The 18,358-nt window shown below is 43.7% G+C and overlaps 5 protein-coding genes across 5 annotated transcripts; 1 reads left to right on the forward strand and 4 right to left on the reverse strand.

Moving 5' to 3' along the window:
• Nucleotides 1–597: 597 nt before the first annotated feature.
• LOC145709842 (uncharacterized) lies at nt 598–1,589 on the reverse strand. Its single transcript, XM_081787545.1, has 3 exons — nt 1,502–1,589; nt 961–1,452; nt 598–732 (listed from the first exon to the last, which is right to left on the reverse strand). The coding sequence occupies exons 1-3, from the start codon at nt 1,548–1,550 to the stop codon at nt 599–601; spliced, it is 675 nt and encodes a 224-aa protein (XP_081643671.1). The 5' UTR covers nt 1,551–1,589; the 3' UTR covers nt 598.
• Nucleotides 1,590–1,632: 43 nt separating this feature from the next.
• LOC145709276 (uncharacterized) lies at nt 1,633–2,549 on the reverse strand. The gene is made up of 4 exons (XM_081786954.1): nt 2,409–2,549; nt 2,152–2,241; nt 2,012–2,110; nt 1,633–1,974 (listed from the first exon to the last, which is right to left on the reverse strand). Exons 1-4 carry the CDS (start codon nt 2,547–2,549, stop codon nt 1,633–1,635), a joined length of 672 nt encoding a protein of 223 aa, XP_081643080.1.
• Nucleotides 2,550–3,169: 620 nt separating this feature from the next.
• On the reverse strand, nt 3,170–5,041 carry LOC145709277 (uncharacterized). The gene is made up of 6 exons (XM_081786956.1): nt 4,969–5,041; nt 4,827–4,924; nt 4,488–4,778; nt 3,752–4,448; nt 3,607–3,706; nt 3,170–3,562 (listed from the first exon to the last, which is right to left on the reverse strand). Exons 1-6 carry the CDS (start codon nt 5,039–5,041, stop codon nt 3,307–3,309), a joined length of 1,515 nt encoding a protein of 504 aa, XP_081643082.1. The 3' UTR covers nt 3,170–3,306.
• Nucleotides 5,042–5,566: 525 nt separating this feature from the next.
• LOC145710112 (uncharacterized) lies at nt 5,567–6,665 on the forward strand. The gene is made up of 4 exons (XM_081787806.1): nt 5,567–5,753; nt 5,800–5,946; nt 5,993–6,367; nt 6,412–6,665. Exons 1-4 carry the CDS (start codon nt 5,609–5,611, stop codon nt 6,531–6,533), a joined length of 789 nt encoding a protein of 262 aa, XP_081643932.1. The 5' UTR covers nt 5,567–5,608; the 3' UTR covers nt 6,534–6,665.
• On the reverse strand, nt 6,616–16,402 carry LOC145710111 (uncharacterized). Its single transcript, XM_081787805.1, is given in 21 exon segments — nt 6,616–7,022; nt 7,292–7,312; nt 7,424–7,534; nt 7,577–7,777; nt 7,873–7,992; nt 8,037–8,117; nt 8,166–8,378; nt 8,422–8,547; nt 8,592–8,787; nt 8,856–10,693; nt 10,740–10,841; nt 11,017–11,127; nt 11,169–12,751; nt 12,754–13,074; nt 13,201–13,444; nt 13,487–13,615; nt 14,333–14,389; nt 14,488–14,595; nt 14,655–14,955; nt 15,301–15,337; nt 16,227–16,402. Coding segments are annotated over 20 exon segments (5,976 nt in total). The 5' UTR covers nt 15,330–15,337; nt 16,227–16,402; the 3' UTR covers nt 6,616–6,938.
• Between the last annotated feature and the right edge of the window lie 1,956 nt (nt 16,403–18,358).

The raw sequence follows: 18,358 nt of genomic DNA on the forward strand, positions 1-18,358 counted from the left end.
AAGCGGTCACAAGAGCTGCGATCAAATATTACGACAATTGCGAATTCTAGATGGGTCCAGTCAAAGGCTTTGTCATTGACAAATTTTATACTGAAATTTATGTTTTCATTTTAACTAGCTTTTGAGTTCGATTGGAAATCGGCGAGTTCAATCAACTGGAAATATTATTACATAGAAGTATCATCATGATATGTATCTTTTCGTATCATCGTGTAAAATAGAGCAAGTGTATATTTGTATATATCTTTGTGTTTGTCGTTTTCGTGATGAATAACTTTATTAACATTATTTGTGAACCTTTTTTGCTCTTGATCTAGGTTTACGAGGTGGCGCTGTGAGAGCGCGAGCACTCCTACTCTAAAGTGGCCGTCAACAAGTTGTCCCAAAAGTTCCTTCCCTCAAGCTCTTTCACTCAGCTTCTATCGCAACTACGGTAACCAGGTCACCCATGGACGCGCTTTCCCTGGTGTGGTATGTTTAACTTAGACAAACACACAAAAGGAAGCAGTCTCTTAGACTTTGTAGACAAGTTCATTGCCTTCACATGCGAGTCTCCGCAGCCTGTGAGCATACAAAATTATGCAAAAGGCAATTTTCTTTATTTTTTGTTTTGAAAGTTGTCGCATTGAACGAAAACAGAGGACGGCATCGTCTTACAAAATTCGCGTGTTTCTTCGGTTGTGATCTTCAGTGCGCGGATTTTCTTCCGCAATGTCGTTAAAATCACTGCGGCTAAATAAATACGCTGTAAGCGATTCTTGGAATTTGCCAAGTGGGCAAACAGATACGAACTGCTACATGCAATATCTTAGCTCAGAACTGATGAGCAAGAATTAACCTTAACATTTACGTAACATAAGGAGGGTCACTCGACAGGACAAGGAACTACTGGGAGCTTCTGCTACTAAATCAAATACCAGAAAGGTGGATACAAAAAAAATTGTTGAGTTTGGAACTAACCTTCGACTGTATTCTTCTCTGCCATCATATAATGTCGATACAAGCCAGCAATTTCCCGAGCTTGAGCTTGACTCAATAGCCTTGCTGAACTATCAGCATCAACAGGATCCAGCCCGCACTGAAAAACCTCGACCAGCTCCTTCACTCTCCATGAAAACTCTTTGTCTTCTATCTCCTCAAGATCTTTTTTGATGCACTCATCTACCGGAGCAATCTTGGCCTCGTCAAAGAACTCGGTCTTGGGCAGTTTTCCATCTTCCTTGAAAATTCGAACGACAAGAACATCTTCGAAGTTTTTGTTTGCCACCTGTGCGAGTTGCAAGTCGCGTGTGCCCGCAAGGAAGCAACAGTGTTTTTTCTCAGCGAAAGTAGACAAGGCGAAAGCAGATAGAACCAGTTTGTCTTCGTGCCGCGTCCCGTGGCCCCAGTTGTCCATCATACAAAGAGTTTTCTTCGTGGAAGAAGATACCGCACAAATGCTTCGATTCAGTGCTTGAAAAATATATATTTACTATTTCACAAAAATCGATAAGCGACTCACCAGCTATGTCTGTCCCGAATTGCGAGATCTGATCAGCTTGAGCGACCATCCTAACGGGGGTAAGACATTCAATTCGGGTGAAAATTGAACAGGCAAAGAATTCTAAATGGTTCAATCATCGATGATCATTTCTACAAATTCTTCGTTGAATTATATTTATGAACCATTCCTGCGGGGACGAATAAGCCCAACTGCGCCAGATAGACGCATGTTGCTACGGAAGTGATTAGATCCGTCTTGCCAGAGTACTTTTCGCCGTAAACAAGAATCGTCTTTCTGAACTTGCTTGTCGTGGCGAACGATTGCGGCCGCCACATAGGATGTGACACTGCTTTCACCATGTTCCAAATGCCTTTGCCTTTGATTACAGCTTCTTCGCTCTCGAACACTGTTGGCTTCTTGAGTTTCAGCTCAACGATTGTAGCCGAAATGTGAAGATACAACGCGAGTTCATCGATAGCTTCCGCAATAGACTAAAAATTAATCACTAAAATTTTTTAATAAGTTCACCTCAAAGTCTGAAGATATTTCTTTTATCTTTGAAAGTAGAATTCGCTGCACCTCGTCTTTAATTTCAACCACCTGTCTTTTTGGATCTCCGATTTCTGACTGAATAAAAATTAAAACATCGTCGAAGCAAATGAGCTTACGTTAAGAACTTCGGTTCTGCCACTGCGAAAAAATGCCGAATTGATGTTTCTTGTGACAAGAGTAAGTTCCGGATAGAGTGTTTGAATTCGCTAAAGGTCGATTTTATAAAAAAAAAGAATATATAGATATATAATATATATTATATATACAGCTAAAAGTATCAGATAAAACCACTGCCCTTTATTTCCTGATCGGTAGCAGGTCCATCAAATTGTTTTTCCAGGTAAAAACCTAGTTCGCGCATATGCTTCAGTACCAAGCCCAAATCGCTATAAAGCAAGTCAATATCCACTTGCCCGTGATCGATAATCGACGGAATGCGAGATTCCATATGTAAAACTCGGCGAACGCGCGCTAGTTCTTCTGATTCCGGGTTTAAAACGATGCATTTTCGCATTTTGCTCTGTTTCTGAGTGTAAACCATTGAAAGATTATTTGTTCTCAAAGACTCTTGCTTATATGATGGCACTTTCCTGATCCAAATCAATCAAGCTCTCGATCGAAGATCCAACGTCTTGGATACGCTTGAAAAGGTCTTCGTTGATTGCAGATATTTTCAAGCCTTTGATATGAGCAGGAATCGATTGTCGACTTATCTGAACTTCTGAGATGTTTCTGACTGCAGTGAGCACTTGTTTCCAAAAGTGGTAGTTCTTTCGCACCATTAATCCTGATTTGGCCATTGCCATGCCACTTGAAATCTTCTTTGGGATTGAAAATCGCTCACAAACCTTCAATAAATCTCGCCTGAGGTAGCCATTTTCCGCGAAGAATTCAAAGATCACTTGTCTACGCTTAATCATGTCGATATCTGCGACTGGAGTTTGTAGAAACCGTCGGAGTCGTTTTTGCAAGCCAATGCCATTTATTCCTCTGAACAAGGCGAGTATTGTAGTCTCGTTAGAAGTTTGCCCACGTTGGCTTGTTATACGAAGATATCGGAGAACATTACTGTCAATTCCGCACGCTAAAAATGTGGTGAACCTCACGCTAAGTTTCAGAAATAATTACCTGTCACTAAAGAAAGCGGCTCAAATTTTATGGGTCCATGTGCGTTAGCCCGTTTGATAAATCCAATAAGCGCCCCAACTGATCTGATGGCAATTGTGCAATCTGAAGGAATCGCGCATCTGGTATGGATTGAGCTCCCTCGCTCAATCCTCATGCTCTCTTATTCGTGCCTGGCACTTAGGAGCGAAGAACTCGGAGTTGTCTAAGCGAATGAGTTGTGGAGGACGATAATCTGCAGCTGCAAAGCGCTCCTTGGAAACTTTAAGGAGGGCAGAAAGGAGAGCATCTTCCTTGTTTCCACAGACGACGAGGAAACGAGGCTCATGCTCAAAAAGCAACGGCAATAACAGATTATCCACTTGATCGTTTTTTGCTATGGCTTGGAGCTTATTTTCACTCCTAGAAAATTAAGATTTATCTTATCCTCAGAGAGAATAACTTACCATAAGATTGTTTGCCTTTCCTCGTCGAAAACGGCAACAGCTAATGAATTCTTCGATCGATAGATACACACAGATTTCTGGGATTGAGGAGTGGGCGTGCCTTAATTTTATAATCAAACTTTCAGCTTTTAGCTTTTGAACTTACCATATGAAGAAGTTCTCGTAGAGCTAGTGGTAATTGTTCTTCCTACTCCAGAACTCTTGGCATTGGACGATGATGATGTCGAGTTAGGATGAGCGGAAGTAGTCTCCTCAGAAGACCTTCCTTTCGTTCCAGAAGATGACTCATGACGTCTTGGCGGGACAGCTGGCACTCGAAATACTGGATCAGCGTCTGCAGAATTTACTACTGGTCGCTCTTCTTCTCTGGCTGAACTAGAGATAACAGGAACATTCAGTTCAGGATTTGCTGGATTGACTGTAGGAGTGATTGTGGAGTGATTCTGTTCTGCAACCTGAGTAGTAGAAGAGGTGCTGTTGGCATTAGTGACACTTTCATCATCGCTTCTGTTTGTTTTCTCGATAGTCGTGCTAGAATTGAGCTCGTTCAGGAGAGATGTCACACCCCTTGAGCCATTGTCTTTTGAATTGCCCAAGCCACAGACAGTTGAATCCCTTGGCCTTAGAATGCTCTCACTCAAACTTGAGGAGCGAGCAGCTTTACCAGGTCGTGGCATCTGTGAATGAACCGGACGAGGAGGTCGGAGAACGTTTTCAGGAGTATTTTCGACGATGTTTTGGACGGTCTGGGTTTGGATTGGAACTGCATCATTTTGGTTTTTGGTTCTGGCGACATGCTCAGCGATCTTGCGTCGCTCGTCTTCGTACAAGAAGTCAATAATCTAAATCAAAATTTTAATCAAATAAATTGACAATCTAACCGAAGCTGGCTCGTGGCTTCTCCGCTTTTTTGGCGATTTAGAGTTGGTGGTATTTATTTCTTCTGAGAAAGCTTCTTCATTTTGATCATTATTCCCAGCAGATGTTTGGGAATCATCAGGCGAGCCTTCCCATCTCAGGGTGAAATTTCCTTCGACTACTCGCTGAGGTGGCTCAATCGTGGTTGTTGTCTGCGACGAGAAACGCAAGTTGAAGTCGTCGTCGTTGGCGACTCTAGTTCCATCGAATCCTTCATCTGCTGGCCCTTTATTCTCATTCATCACACGGTCAAGCTGAGAAGTGGCATTAAAATTCGCTCAAAAAGAAAAATCGTAACATACCTCTTCCACGTCAATATCTAGCTCTTCGTCAAACGTATCATCAGTTGCAAGACTCGCGTTGGTATTTGTCTTTGTGTTCAAATTCTTAACTCCAGAATCTAAATCATGATCAATTACATGTAGCAAAGATAAAAGTTAGAACCTGAAGTGGTGGGATTTGCTATTTTCGGACAATCGCCTAAAACTTTACTTCTGCGTTTCAAATAACGATCCATTTTCTCTTGTGAGTGATAAACGTATCTCTGATTTTTTCTTTTTTTTTTCTTTCGTCTGAGAGACCGCAGAAAAAGTTTCTTCTCTTGGTTGAGCGTCAACGAGTTCTCGCGCCCTTTCGAGCGGAGCTGGTTCTTCTCGAAGTTAAAATACAACGAGGTGGGAAGAAACTAACCAAGGGCCTCGGAATCGGATAGAAAATCTTTCCACGTGAAAGGTTGGTAAGTCACTTCTATCAGAATTTCATATTCAGTATTCTTTCAAAACTCGAGGACAAGCTGAGAGAGACTCATCCGACGATGAAGCCCCTCAAGAAGATGCGAAGCAAGACGACCCGAATTGAATAGATACCACAGTCTTCTACTTTTGTTCTTGCAGTTTCTAGCAGGCGCATTTTTTACAAATTGTAAAGTAGGATTATCCTATTCCTGATTTTCGAGCAAATTGAAAAACGGTGGGGCGCTGGAGTCAAACTGAAATGATAATATCTGAAAAACAATTTGCCTCTTTCCCGGTTGCAGCTTGTAGCTTCATTCGCATTGAGTTAACATTTGTGAAAACAGCGAAAAATGAAACTAGATAAAGAAATGGAGCTGTTCCCTGAGGTAGATTCGGACGTTTCTATTTTCTCGGATGCATCGAATTCGGATTGCGGAAGCGTCTTCTCTGACGAACCAACTACTAGCGAGCTTCTGGAGCACATGTCCTTCTCAGGTTTGCCTCTTTATCTCGACCTGTACAAGTTTAAAATGGATTTTAGAGGAGGATGAGATTGACGATGCGAAAGAAGAGGAGCAAGCAGATTTCGCTGTCGATGAGATCACTGCGCCTCTAGAACTCATTGAGGAGAAATCAACAAGGACTTCTTCGACTCCGATCAGAGAGAATCAGTCGCCGCCGAAAAAAGGTAAAATAATACATTTGTTCGAAACGTACTTATCAGCTTTCGAAAGTTGTAGCTCGTTTCTTTCGACGAACGGTCGACGGAAGCACGAACTCTTTGCCGAAAAAGAAGAATGCAGAAGTCGAACCAGTGGCGGGATTCAAGCTGCGGGCGTCCTCCTTGCGATCTTTCCGCGCTTCGGCCGAGAAAGAAAACGCGCAGGAAGGAGCACCAGCGCCGGCGCCGCGGCAGCGATCGGCAACGGAACTGAAGAGCTACTCGCAAGTTCTCTCGCCGAACAGATTCGAGAACAGAAAGAAGATCTTCGATAACGCGGCGGCGACTAACGAGATCTCGAGAAAGCGCGCCTTCGCGAACAGAAACAAGATTGAACCGCCGCACTTCAATCAGTCAAAAATGGAAATGATTAAAAACAAATTCGAAGGTGAGCCAAGTCCCAACAATATGGACCGCGAATAATGTTTCTAGAGCGGGCTAATGGCGGAGCTGGTTGCAATCAGTTCGAAATGACACTGGTGGAAGAAGACCGAGAAGAACAAAAACGTCGCCACCAGGAAAACATGATGAAGTTTGAGCGGATTTTCAACTAGAAAAAAATTCGTCTTCTCATCGTCATTTTCACTGCCTTATTTATTTTTGTTCACCTTTGGAAATTTACAAAACACGTTTTTTAATAAAATAAAATTTATTTGTCTCTACAATAAATAAATTGATTAAGTGAAGAAAGACTCTCTCATGTGTGTGTTTTTATAATATAAAAATAGAAGAAGTAGATAAGAAAGATGGAACGATTCTGTCTCGTATAAAAATAATCATTTAAGTTAAGGGTATCAACAACTTGGGGAAGGAAGGAGTCTGTACATATAAGTGGCAACCTAAGGAGAAAAGGGCTGCGATTGGCAAGAAACGAGAGTTCTCTCTTCACGAACACAAGAAATGTAAATGTCGTTTTTCTGGGTCTTTGATCTTCTAAATAATGTTTTTTCATTCCTCATTTATGACGATCCTCGGACGGCCTCCTTCAGATAGGCTTGTTTGCGGCGGATTTCCAGGGCGAGTTGATCTTTTAGCGTCGTGATCTAAAGCAATTTTTATTATAAAAATGAAATAATTTGAATAGAAAACATGCTCCTCTCTTCATTGATCAAAAGAGAGTTTTTCGACTAATCTCAGTCGTAATTTCAAGAATCAAAATTAAAAAATACGAAGAACATGCAAAATATTTTCTTTTTTTTTACTCAGTCATGAATAAGTCACTTTCGTCTTTTTTCATGCAGGAATTTATAATTTCCCCGAATACAATAAAAAATATTTATCCATGCGTTTCTGTTTTTCTTTCGATAGTTACCTCGCTTCTGTAGCCAAAGATCTAATATTGAGTGTGTTACAAAATGTGTACTTGGCGATTGAAATGAAGTGCGTGACTTTCAATTTTGAAACACACAAAATTGCGGTTCCAAAAAGGACTTTTTATTTTTACCTGTTCCTCGAGGCCGCGAATTCTTTGGCGATGGGCGCGCTCTCGAGATTCTAGAGTGCGTTCGGCCTGGCTGTGTGCCGATCGGAGTCGTTCCATTTCACTGTCTGCCTCCTAGCTCATGTTTAGCGCTGTAAATTGGCATTTTAAAAGTACCTGTCTGTGACGAGAAGTCAGTTCCAAAATGCGATGAGCGTGCGATTGCTCTTGCTCAGCCAGAAGGGCCTCGAGCTCGTGAGATCGCTTGACAAGAGCGCTCAGTTCTCCTTCGACACCTTTGACAGTCGAATCCAGATTCGCCCGCTCGGAAGAGAGTCGCAGCGCTTCTTCAGCTCGTGCGTTTCGCTCCTTTTCAAGCTAAAACTCAAATTTATCCCGTGATTCAACTAATTGATAATAATTATAATATGATGGTAGCCATCGAAGAAATAATCTTCATTTGAATAAGTTACATGGTTCATGTTCTTCTTGAGCGACTGTTTGTCTTTTTCTAATCGCTGGGCGGCGCGCTCTGTTTCGCGTTTCTTTGCGTCCAATTGGGCAATCGCTCGTTGGAGACCGGTTACTCGTTCCTTTTGTTGATTAATTAGAGCGATTGTAACGAGAGTATATGTACCTGGAGAACTTTCTTTTCCTCTTGAAGCTTGGAGATTCGCTGGACAGCGGCACCTTCATTTTCACGAGCAGCATCCAGCATCTGAAAAAGAAATAAACACTGTTCAAGGAAAGTATTCTAATGTAGTACCTGTTTGTTGGTCTTGAGTTGTGCCTCGAGCTCCATTGTTCGAAGGTCTGCGTCCTCGTTGTTTCTGTTCGCGGACGAGAGTTTTTCGTTTTGCTTGGCAAGTTGTTTCTTGAGCTCGGCAACGCTGGCTCGGGAGGTCTCCAATCGCTCGCCGAGGACGGTTCGGTCTTGCTCGGAAGCTGTGACGAGTTTTTGCAACTTGTAGATTTTTTCCTGCGAAAGCCATTTTAGAATATAAAAAGATGCAGATCATTACCTGTAGATCTTGAGTTTGAAGGTCTTTCGTGGAGATGTTCTTTCCAAGGTCGTTAACTCGTTTTCGCAGCTGCTCTTCTCCCTCTGTAGTTTTGGCAAGACCGGCGGAAAGGCGCTCGATAGAGGTCTAGTTAGGAAATAGGAATGATGAACTGAGATTTTACGCGTTACCTGGAGGTTTTGACACTTGCTCTCAGCAGTATGAAGTTGTTTAGTGAGCGAGTCGCATCGTTCCTTCATAACTTGCACCTCGGTTTCCTTATCGTGGACAGTGAGCTTCATCCTTTGCAATTCTCCCTCGAGTTTGCGACGTTTTACTTCAGTATCGGTTTGCTTTTGCTCCGCAATGTCCAATGTTTCCTTTTGTCTGAAATAACAAAGTTATTTTTACAGAAAACATTTATATTTAGAATATAAATAATAAGCAATAATTACCTTTTTAACTCGGCGTCCATTCGAGTTTCTGCGGCCTTGTGTTTGTTAATTCGATCAAGAAGCTTTCTTCGATCACCATCGCTGTTGGTAGCGTTTCTTTCGAGAGCGATGACCTTCTCGCTCAGTGCCTTCTTCTCTCGCTCGCATCGTCTGATGGTTTCTTCTTGAAGCATGAGAGCAGTCTGAGCTGATGCCAGTCGTCCGTCGGAGCCGCGTTTACCTTCCTCGAGCGCACCAAGAGACTTGTTGAGCGCGGATAGTCGGTTGTTAGCTCGGTCTCGTTGTTCTTCAGTCTCAGCAAGTTGCTTTGTTAGGTCCTGCGATTCAGCTCGGGCGAGATCGCGCTGTTGCTCGGCTTCCTTCAGCTCGCAAATGAACTCGCGGAGGGAAGCGCGGACGACTTCTGGGTCAACATCGACGACAGAAGAGTTCAACTGGCTTTCAGTTTGCTTTGTTCGGTTAGGGCTTGGGCTACGAGAGCGGCCGCGCATCGGCGAGGCGGATCTACCGACACGGCTAATTCCAAGAGTTCGACGGAGTGCCGAGTAGAGCGAGGAAAGCTTGTATTCTACTTCTCGCTTGTCGTTGTCGGTCTTGCTCAGCTCAGTTTCAAGTCCGGCGGCGCGGCCTTCCAAATCGCTAAGGCGGATTTTCAGATCAGTTGACTCTTGGTCCTTGGCGTTGAAGACCTGGCTCAGTTCTCTGATCTCGTCCTTGAGTCGCCCTTGAATGTCTCGGTGATCGCTGACAGCGTTGGAAAGCTCACGCTCGACGGCCTTCAATGCGTCTTCTGTTTCAGTCAGTTTTCGGGTCAAATTGTTGTTTTCCTTGGTTAAGTTGTCGCGGGAAGACTCGGTCTCGACGATTCGCTGCTTGAGGCAGTGAGCTTCTCGGCGAGATTCCTCTTCACGTGCCTCATCCTGCGAAATTCGCTTTTGCAGATCGTTGACCTCTGCTGATTTCTTTTCAGACTCAGCATCGATCATCTTGATCTGGCGGCGGAGATCCTGGAGTTCTCGGCGCGCTTCAAGTCGTGATCGCTCGACTTCACGGAGTCCAGCGCGGAGCTCTTGGGATTCTTGAAGGAGAGCGTTTTTCGATTCCTCAAGTACTGCAACTCGTTGCGATTTCTCTTCACATTGACGTTTGAGCGCGATTCGGTCGGATTGAACCTTTTTGATATCGCCGCGGAGATCTTCATTGGTCTTTGAAATTGCTTCCTTTTCGTGCTTCTCGTCGGTGATTGCTCGTTTGAGTTCCATGTTCTCTTTTCTGTTTCGCTCGAGTTTCTCCTCGTGTTCTTTGAGCATACGAGCGGTCTCGATAAGATCACGTCTCGTGGCATCCTTGGCGTCCTCAGAAACACGGAGTTGCAGCTTAAGCTCCTCAGCTTCTTTGTCGATTTGGTCACGCTCGTTGCAGAGTGTGGCGATCTTCTCGTTCATCTGGCAGATTTCAGCTTCGTGTGATTCAACAGTAGTGGCGAATTGCGATTTAAAGTTTTTAATTTCGCCTGTAAGTCTGTTGATTGCCTCGCGATCTTGTTCTTGTCGAGCGCCAGCTTCGCGTTTTGCTCGCTCGATCGCGACGCGGAAGTGGTTGTTCTCCCGCTGGCTGCTGTTGAGCGACTCCTGGAGTCGGGCTTTTTCGGATTCTTTGATGCTAAGTTCTTGTTGTTTCTCAGACTCAGCAACGATCATTGCCTCATTGTGTTCAGCAACGACGGCGTTGATTTCTTCCTGAAGCTCCTTCTTTTCTTGGGCAAAGAGAGTGATGATTTCTTCCTTTTCTTTCGCGTGTTCGAAAAGAATTTCTTCCTTGGTTTTTTGGAATCGGGCCTAGAAGATTTATAAACTTATGAACATTAGAGTGCAATTATTTTACCAATTGAGATTGTTTTTCTCGCTCCAGTCTGTCGCAGTCTTCATCCTTGATTTGGTTGAGCTTCTTAATTTGAAGCTTGTAGTTCCTCTCATTTTCGCTGATCTTATTTTTGGATAAACTAAATAAGCTACCCTTGCGATTGCCGCCAATTAAGCTCAGTAAATGTGCCATCTCTACAAAATTTCTCTATTATGAATTGGCTCCTCTAGCGGCAAGACTCAAGAAAATCGTGAGAAAACATTATTGTAGGGCAATAATGAGTAGTGTATCCTGTTTCCTTTTGATTCCTAAGCTCAATCTGTTCTCCAAGCTTATCGATTTCGCCTTGTAGCTCGTTACGAGTTCGGGAAACTTCCGCTTGTAAGGCTTCGTTTCTCACAAGAGCCGACTAAAAATGGTATAAAAATAAAAACAGCAACAATATATCACCTGGAGATCCTGCTCAAGTCCAGATTTCTTGCCCTCGAGAACACTGCAGTTTTGCTGCTGCTCGTAAAGCCCAGTTTCAAGAGTTTCTTTATCGGTCTTGAGAACGGCCAATTCCTCGCTGAGTGCTCGATTAGCTCGCTCAGCTGATGACTTTTCAACCATAAGCTGCGCTTTGTCCTTGGTGAGCTCTTCCTTTTCTTTGGCGAGCTTGCTGAGTTGAATTCCAGTTCGCTCAAGGTCCTCCTTGTTGTTTCCAAGATCTTCCTGGAGCTTGGCTTGGGCGCGTTCCAAGGAATTAATGGTCTCCTTGAGGACGAGCTTATCGCGGTTGAGCTCTTGAATCTCGGCGTCAAGGCGGTTTCGCACATTCTCGCCTTCAATTAAGCTCGTGTCAAGGGTCGATTTCTGCGCCTTCAAATCAGCAGCGGCTTGCTCCATCTTGATCAACTCGTGGCGGATGATCTGTTTCTCCTCCTCAACGTCTTGTTTTTGATTGTCCAAGTGTTGGAGTTTTTCCTCCAAATGAGCGATTGTTCGGCTCAATTCAACCTTGTCAGCAGCGAGTCCTTCATTAAGCGCGGCAAACTTAGCGAGTTGGTCGCGAGAGCCTGCTTCTTCCGTTCTGAGATGGTTGAGTTTGAGCTCGGTCTCGTTAAGAGCACATTCGGCTCGTTGAAGAGCTTCGCTTGTTTCATGTCGCTCCTGGTCAGCAACGTCCCGTTCGAGCTCTGATTTCTTGAGTTGCTCTCGGATGGCAATGAGCTCTTCTTTTAGAGACGAGCCTCGTTGTTCCAGAAGCTCGATATTTCGCTGAGAGCGCTTGTCATCCTCATCCCTTCGTTTCAGCAGCGCCTGCAGTTCTTCTCGATCCTCCTCGGCCGATTCTTTCTGTGAAGAAAGCTCCGCGATCTTGCTTCGGAGTTTTTCAATGTCGACTTGGGCACCCTCGAGTTGAGCTTGGAGATTGTTGCGCGTTCGGTTGAGTCCGTCTTTCTCAGCCTGGGCGGTTTCAGCAGAGGCCAGCTTTCTGGTGATCTCGCGCTTGGCATCGTTGTTTTCGGTGATAGTCTCGTCGAGTTTGCTCTTTGTCGCGGCAATTTCACGCTCCAAGTCCTTGACAGTGTTGTCAGCTTCAGCAAGTTGCTGTCTGAGGCTTGCACCGGAGTCTTGTGAGGCCTCAAGCTTGGCACGGAGCTCTTGCACCTGAAGCTGGCGTTTTTGAAGACTTCCAGCAACAGCGTCGTAAGTTGTCATCGCGAAGGTAGGGCTGACGGCTCTTCCTGGTGATCTGAGTCGGCGAGATCGTCGGCTAGGCGAGGTGGATCTGGTTGGCGATCGTGCGCCATCTCCTCGGAGTGATTCCGCTTCGGGAATGGCAACCGACAACTCAGTGTCAGCAATAACGCAGTTAGCAATGTCTCGAAGTGCCTGCTCAAGCTGGGCTTTTTGCTCTTGGAGATCTTCGAAGTCAGCAGGGTTGATTTGAGACATGTTGAGCGCGGAGAGATCAGCCTTGGCAGCAGAGTTTTCTCGCTCTGATCGGAGAGAATCTCGAGCAGATTCAAGCTCTCCTGCATCGTAGCGATTGTACTCTTCAATGCGGCGCGTTCCTTCTCAAAATCGTCCTGGAGTTCGATAAGTTCGGAAACCTTTTCGCGAAGTTGCTGTTCCACCTGGCTCTTTTCGTCGGACATTCGATCGAGTGATTGTCGTGGCTCTGCAGTGCGCAAGTTGGCGTTGAGATTCAAGCAAGCAGCGTGCATTTGACGCTTTGAGCGCGTGATGTCATCTCGAATTGTCGAAAGATCCTTGTCGGTTTCATTCCTCATCTCGTTGTAGTTTCGCTTGAGCATTCGGAAAGACTTCCACAAGCTAGCAAGTTTGTCTTCGTCCGCCATAACGATACCTGAAGAGTTATCAGTGTTAGGAGCAAATAGACAACTGTGATTAATAATCCTCAACGTGTCAAAAAGAAAAGTTTTTTTGACGATAATGTCAAAATTGCAAATTACACTTTAAATAAGGGGCTTACCAGAAATATGCATTTTTTCTTCCCGCAAACGTTCCGCTTCTTCCTGGGCCTCGTCGACCTGTGCCTTTAGAGCGGCGTTGGAGTCGCTCAATTGGCGGTTCTCCTTGTTGCACTGGTCAAGCTGCTCGCGAAGAATCTGAGTCAGCTGCCGAAGAGACTCGGAGTTTTGTTGCTCTGCTTCCAGCTTGACAAGTACCTCGTCCATGTCTCCTGTTTCAGTCTCCAGTCGACGAAGACGAGATTCCTATGGAAGTTTTTGAAATAGGATCGATTACGATGAATTTACCTGAAGAGAAAGCTTGGATTGAAGTCGCGAGTTCTCATCCTCCAAGGACAATCTAGATCTTTCCATGTCCAATTTTTGATCTTTGTTCTGTTGCTGCAAGTTTGTCGCTTGCTTCTTGTATTGAACAACCTAAAAGTAAACATCGTTAGAAATGACTGACTGGTTTCCGAGATGAGACAGCGGGGCTCTCTTATCAAAGTAATAAATATGCCACAGCTCAAATATGAGAAGGTGTATCTGCTCTCATTGAGAATGATGTCAATTCTGCAGAGTCGGCGGTTGTATTTGCTCTCTAATTCGCGAAATGATTTGTGAAGTCTCTTGGAAGCATCTCTTTATGAAAAAATGGAGTCTCGTCGATAATAAAGTATAGTGCCGGCAGGTGTTCATTTGTGGGACTGTGCAAGTTTTTTTCTGAATCCCGACGGGGGAACAAAGACTCCGAGTGGGGAACAATCTAGCCAGTGTCGGATTCAGTTTCGATATTTTCCCATAATCACGTTGAAAGGAAACTTTAATCAAACTCAAGGTCAGATTACAATCGAGAAAACGAAAATTGTTCTCTCGAAAAATTATTTTGGCAATATGCTTTTTGCAATTGTGTTTGCTTATAGAAACATGTGTAGTTTGATTATTCTCGATAGCAATGTTCGATTATCGAACTTCCGTTCAAACAGTTACAATCTCTACTGTCGATGTGTTTCGCAATCTTGATGTTTCCAGGGAGCTCAAAGACGGAAAGAAAAGGAGCTTGATCTTGAAAGACCGGTGACAATAAGCTCCCTGCCGAGAGCGGCATGAATTTTTTAATCCCGCTTTATACAATTTTATAATGATTTTACAAACCTTGGACTGAAGTTTTTGTACGAGCTGGGCTTGGCGAGTTTGGCCTTCTTGGTAAGCCTGAAATCATTTTTAGTCGACTTGATATTTGAAAGTTTAGTTTTCAATGATTTTTGGGCATATCCATAATAAGTAAATATCACTTCAATATTCATTACCTGTAACTTGCGCCTGTACCCATCTCGTTCTTCATCAAGCTTTCTTTTAAGCTCTACAACTTGCATAGAGCTCAGAGATAAAGCATCGTCAGATCTTGTACTCTCCATCTAAAAGGAAGTATTAGAACGCTATATTAAAGAATTCTGATGGTTGCTGAAAAAATTGCCTTGGATGTGTCCGGTTCTGGAAGTGTCTGGGAGACGCTTGAGCTGCCTGCGTTCGAGCGGCGAGTAGAAGACGCCTGAGGCGAGCCTTGAGGAGAGAGACTACGAGAAGACCTCCTGGGAACAGCGAGTGTCGCTTGGTCACCCGACCAGTTTAGCTTTTGCGAAAGATCCTGGTTCGTCGCTTCCTTCCCGAGATTCGCCAGTTCTTCCAGTTTCGATACTCTGGCAGCGACAAAATTCGAGTCCGCCGAGCTACCTCGCGCGGTACCCGATGTACGCCGTTCTCTATCTGTAAAATCGGTTTGAATACATTTCTGGACCATGTAAAATTCGTTTCAAAAATATCTTCTCTTTGGAAATCGTCTTTGAATGTATCAATCAATGTTGCTATTTTTTCGAATAGCTCGATTTCAAATAGCGCTTTTTTGGGAAAAATCGATTTCATCCGAGCGGATCAAGTGCGTGAGAAGGTTGAATTTTTTAAAGTTTAATCATTTTAAATTTAGGATTTTCAACGGCCAAGTTTATTGAAAAGATAACTTGATTTTGGTCGAGTTAATTTTGAGCAATAAACTATTAGGGAGTGTTGTCTTAAATTTACTGTAAATTCATACAGAATGAAATTTAAACCAGTATCTTGGAGAGCGTTCTCCGGACTTGTTCTGCGAGTCCATGGATGTCTCTTTAGTGCGCGATGGTCATATTTTTGTTCAATTTTTTTTTTCACTTTTGAAAGTCTGATCCGTTTTCTGACGAACGCTCAGGTGCAGGTGCCTTCATTCAATTCAGGCAATGTGTGCCCAAAACGGACAAGGGCTCTTCCAAAAGATCACTTTCACAGGCTGGCTCACTCACGAGGCCGGATCATCCGAGAGCAGAAACAATGCCCGCTCAGTGGATCTGTGGAATCGCTGGTCAAACGCCAACGAGCAGGGCACTAGACACTTTCGAGAGTTGACTTTTAAGAACATTATCGGCCCGATTGTAAAAGAAAAAACAACAAGGAGTTCTGAAGACGAAACGAATGACCGATTAAACCGATTCTTGATTTCTACTCCTTAAGAATAATTGTTATAATACGAATTTCCTCCAGTTAATCGTATGAAAGATTCTAGGGCTTAGAATAACTTCCCTCAAAGATATGCAGTAAGAAACTCTGGCAAGCGCGTTTGAATTCTGCAAACAAGGAAAAGCAACGTTGATTGTTTAGTGCTAGGCAGAATGGACTATCGCTGACAGCGCAGTCAACATGATAGACTCTGCCTTTTGTAGCGGTGGAATTAGTGGATTTAGTGATTCGATGGACTGACCGCCACTGGCGCCGGAAATGGTCACCCAGATCAAATACGCCCGTTATTAATGGCATTTTAGAGCGCAATGAGTTACTGACACATTGGCCGTAAATTACTGGAGTGTTTAGACGACAACTGGTCGAGGAAGTTAATGTGTGCCCAAACATTCCTTCTGCGCGAAAAAATGCGCAGCCAACTCTCTAAGTGCCTGACCTTTGCTTTGTCGTAATAAGCGGCTTATAAAGATGTGCTAGTGCTAGTTTAGTGGCGCATCGGCTCCTTGAAACGGCTCCTTCTCTAGCTTCACTTCCACTCGCTTCTACTCGCTGGTGATTATTTCTCGACTACAAGAATGCACTAGCGCTACTTGGGTTATCTCATTTACTTAATGTTTATTGTTTCCCCAAAGCGAGTTCCAGCGGGCACCAGGGTAACCGGCCAACTTTCGCCCAATTGGATCAATCGCTCAAAAGCGCTCTCCAACTAATCTCCTGGCATACATTATAAAACCTTCAGTATTTAGACGCCTTCTATCAATATTAGCAAAAGTTAAGTACTCAGACCATGATTTCTAAGCCAAACATAAACAGCCTGAATAACCAAATAGAATGCTTCATTTTCAACCCTTTTCTGAACCAAAACAGCTTCAAAGTTCGAAAGCTGCAATGAGCAAACACTACCGGAAGCTTGGATTTACTAGAAATCCAGCGCAAATAGCTCTGTTCCGATTTTGGAGACAACAAGGAGTAGGTGTAAACAAAAATATCAGCACTCAAAAATTCTGAGCGAGAATGTGTGAATACAACATTCAGTCACACCAGCAGCGCAACTGAAACAACAAGAAAAGAAAATTTTAAAAAATTCATCGATGGATTAGCCAAACGGAACAACTTGAAAATGGCATGAAACATGTGCAGAGTCTTTTTCGATAATTGTCATTGTGAAAGAAAAGTTACCTCATTATGGCTGAGAGGGCGAGTGTAGCTCATTTCACCGACAGAACCGGACGGCGTGCGCGCTCTTCCACTGGCTCTTCTCTCTAGCTGACTGCTTCGCTCCGAAATCAAATCGCCGTAACTTGTCTGAACGTCTACTGTTAGAGTTGCAAAGGGAAATTTGTTTTCCGTCAGCGGTACATCATTTAGCCACTTTAGAAATCCCCAAGGGTATTTCAAATATTTGAGCTTGAGAGGGTAGACTCAAGAGGGTACCGTCGGAATTTCTGGTTCCTCAATAAGGAACGACACTACTATTGGGAAATTGAAGTTGAAATTGATGCTCTAGTTCTCGACCTGTAGCTAACTGAGACTCTAGTGATTTTCATCAAATAACTGCAAATAAAAAGGATCGAATCCCGATTTTCGACTGGCTATCAAATACCGATGATAGCAGACTCAAATCCGGGGTTACGCCGCCACCAAGAGAATCCTGTCTTGTGATTGGCTGACCGGATAACCTGTTCGCCATCCGTGGCGAAAAGCTTCAAATCCCAGGCGAAGGTCTGCTATCAACGGTATCTTCAATTAATTAAAATAAACTATTTCTTTATATTCTTGTCTTCTTTTCATAAAATCTCTGATGAAATACGGAAAAGGCGGATGTGATTACACACGGAGCGCCAAAATAATAAATGATTTCGCTGATAATTGCTGCGCTTGAATTCTTTCTCTCATATTTTTTTCTCTGCGGCCATTGTTCAGCACTAGCCTCAAGCAAACAAGATTCTTTTCCCGATTTTTAATATTTGCGCAAAAGTAAATCCTCAGGCCAAATCAGCAAACGGGCTAGTTACAGAGAGAAAGACTCTCTTTTTTGTGGCAGTTGTGGCGTATTTGCACTGGGAAAGCGCTTTGATATTAAAATAAAGAAAGTAAACTTTTAACGATGTCCGCTTTCCATTGTTGCTGGAAATTATTTGGCTGGACTGAAATTCAAAAAAATGGAATTCGGATTACCGGTTCATTCCGCGAGCTAGCGGATTGAGTCGAGCTGCGGGCTTTTTCTTCCGGAGTTTTTGAACGGTTGGTGCTTGCTCGGCTCAAGGAGCTGTCCGAGTCTTTGGAGCTTTTGGCGGGCTTGAAAATTTACCTTTTTGAGACTGCTTGGACTATCAGTATCACAAGAATACTTAGGAAGAAAAATAAAGAGTGCTAAGTTCCTATAATATGATTTGAAGTTCACTCAAAATTCAATGTAGTAATTGTCACTTTGTTGAACCTATGAAAACAATCATCCATGATTTTGGATTCTTTTGCTCCTAAGTTCTTAGGCTCCTCTGTAGTCCAAGCTCAAAAAAGGAACTTTCTCGAACATCTGCTGCAGAATGTCTGGTTAGTCTCTCTCTGACCGCTTCCTTTTGCTCTCCATGTTCGTTTGGGAAGAGCACTCGGCTCACGAAAGAAAGAAAAAAG

This window comes from Oikopleura dioica, chromosome XSR (genome assembly GCF_907165135.1).
Source record: "Oikopleura dioica chromosome XSR, OKI2018_I68_1.0, whole genome shotgun sequence".
In the NCBI taxonomy this organism is placed as follows: domain Eukaryota; kingdom Metazoa; phylum Chordata; class Appendicularia; order Copelata; family Oikopleuridae; genus Oikopleura; species Oikopleura dioica.

Bases quoted from the DNA above. Each gene is read 5' to 3' on its own strand.
- LOC145709842 (XM_081787545.1), bottom strand. From the start codon at position 1,550: ATGGTCGCTCAAGCTGATCAGATCTCGCAATTCGGGACAGACATAGCT. The intron at 1,453-1,501 runs GTGAGTCGCTTA...ATATTTTTCAAG, and splicing joins ATTCGGGACAGACATAGCTG to CACTGAATCGAAGCATTTGT. The intron at 733-960 runs GTTAGTTCCAAA...GTATTTATTTAG, and splicing joins AGAGAAGAATACAGTCGAAG to CCGCAGTGATTTTAACGACA.
- LOC145709276 (XM_081786954.1), bottom strand. From the start codon at position 2,549: ATGCGAAAATGCATCGTTTTAAACCCGGAATCAGAAGAACTAGCGCGC. The intron at 2,242-2,408 runs GTACTGAAGCAT...ATCGACCTTTAG, and splicing joins TTTATAGCGATTTGGGCTTG to CGAATTCAAACACTCTATCC. The intron at 1,975-2,011 runs GTGAACTTATTA...ATTAATTTTTAG, and splicing joins AAATATCTTCAGACTTTGAG to TCTATTGCGGAAGCTATCGA.
- LOC145709277 (XM_081786956.1), bottom strand. From the start codon at position 5,041: ATGGATCGTTATTTGAAACGCAGAAGTAAAGTTTTAGGCGATTGTCCG. The intron at 3,707-3,751 runs GTAAGTTCAAAA...TATAAAATTAAG, and splicing joins TACGAGAACTTCTTCATATG to GCACGCCCACTCCTCAATCC. The intron at 3,563-3,606 runs GTAAGTTATTCT...TTAATTTTCTAG, and splicing joins GAAAGGCAAACAATCTTATG to GAGTGAAAATAAGCTCCAAG.
- LOC145710112 (XM_081787806.1), top strand. From the start codon at position 5,609: ATGAAACTAGATAAAGAAATGGAGCTGTTCCCTGAGGTAGATTCGGAC. The intron at 5,754-5,799 runs GTTTGCCTCTTT...AATGGATTTTAG, and splicing joins GGAGCACATGTCCTTCTCAG to AGGAGGATGAGATTGACGAT. The intron at 5,947-5,992 runs GTAAAATAATAC...AGCTTTCGAAAG, and splicing joins TCAGTCGCCGCCGAAAAAAG to TTGTAGCTCGTTTCTTTCGA.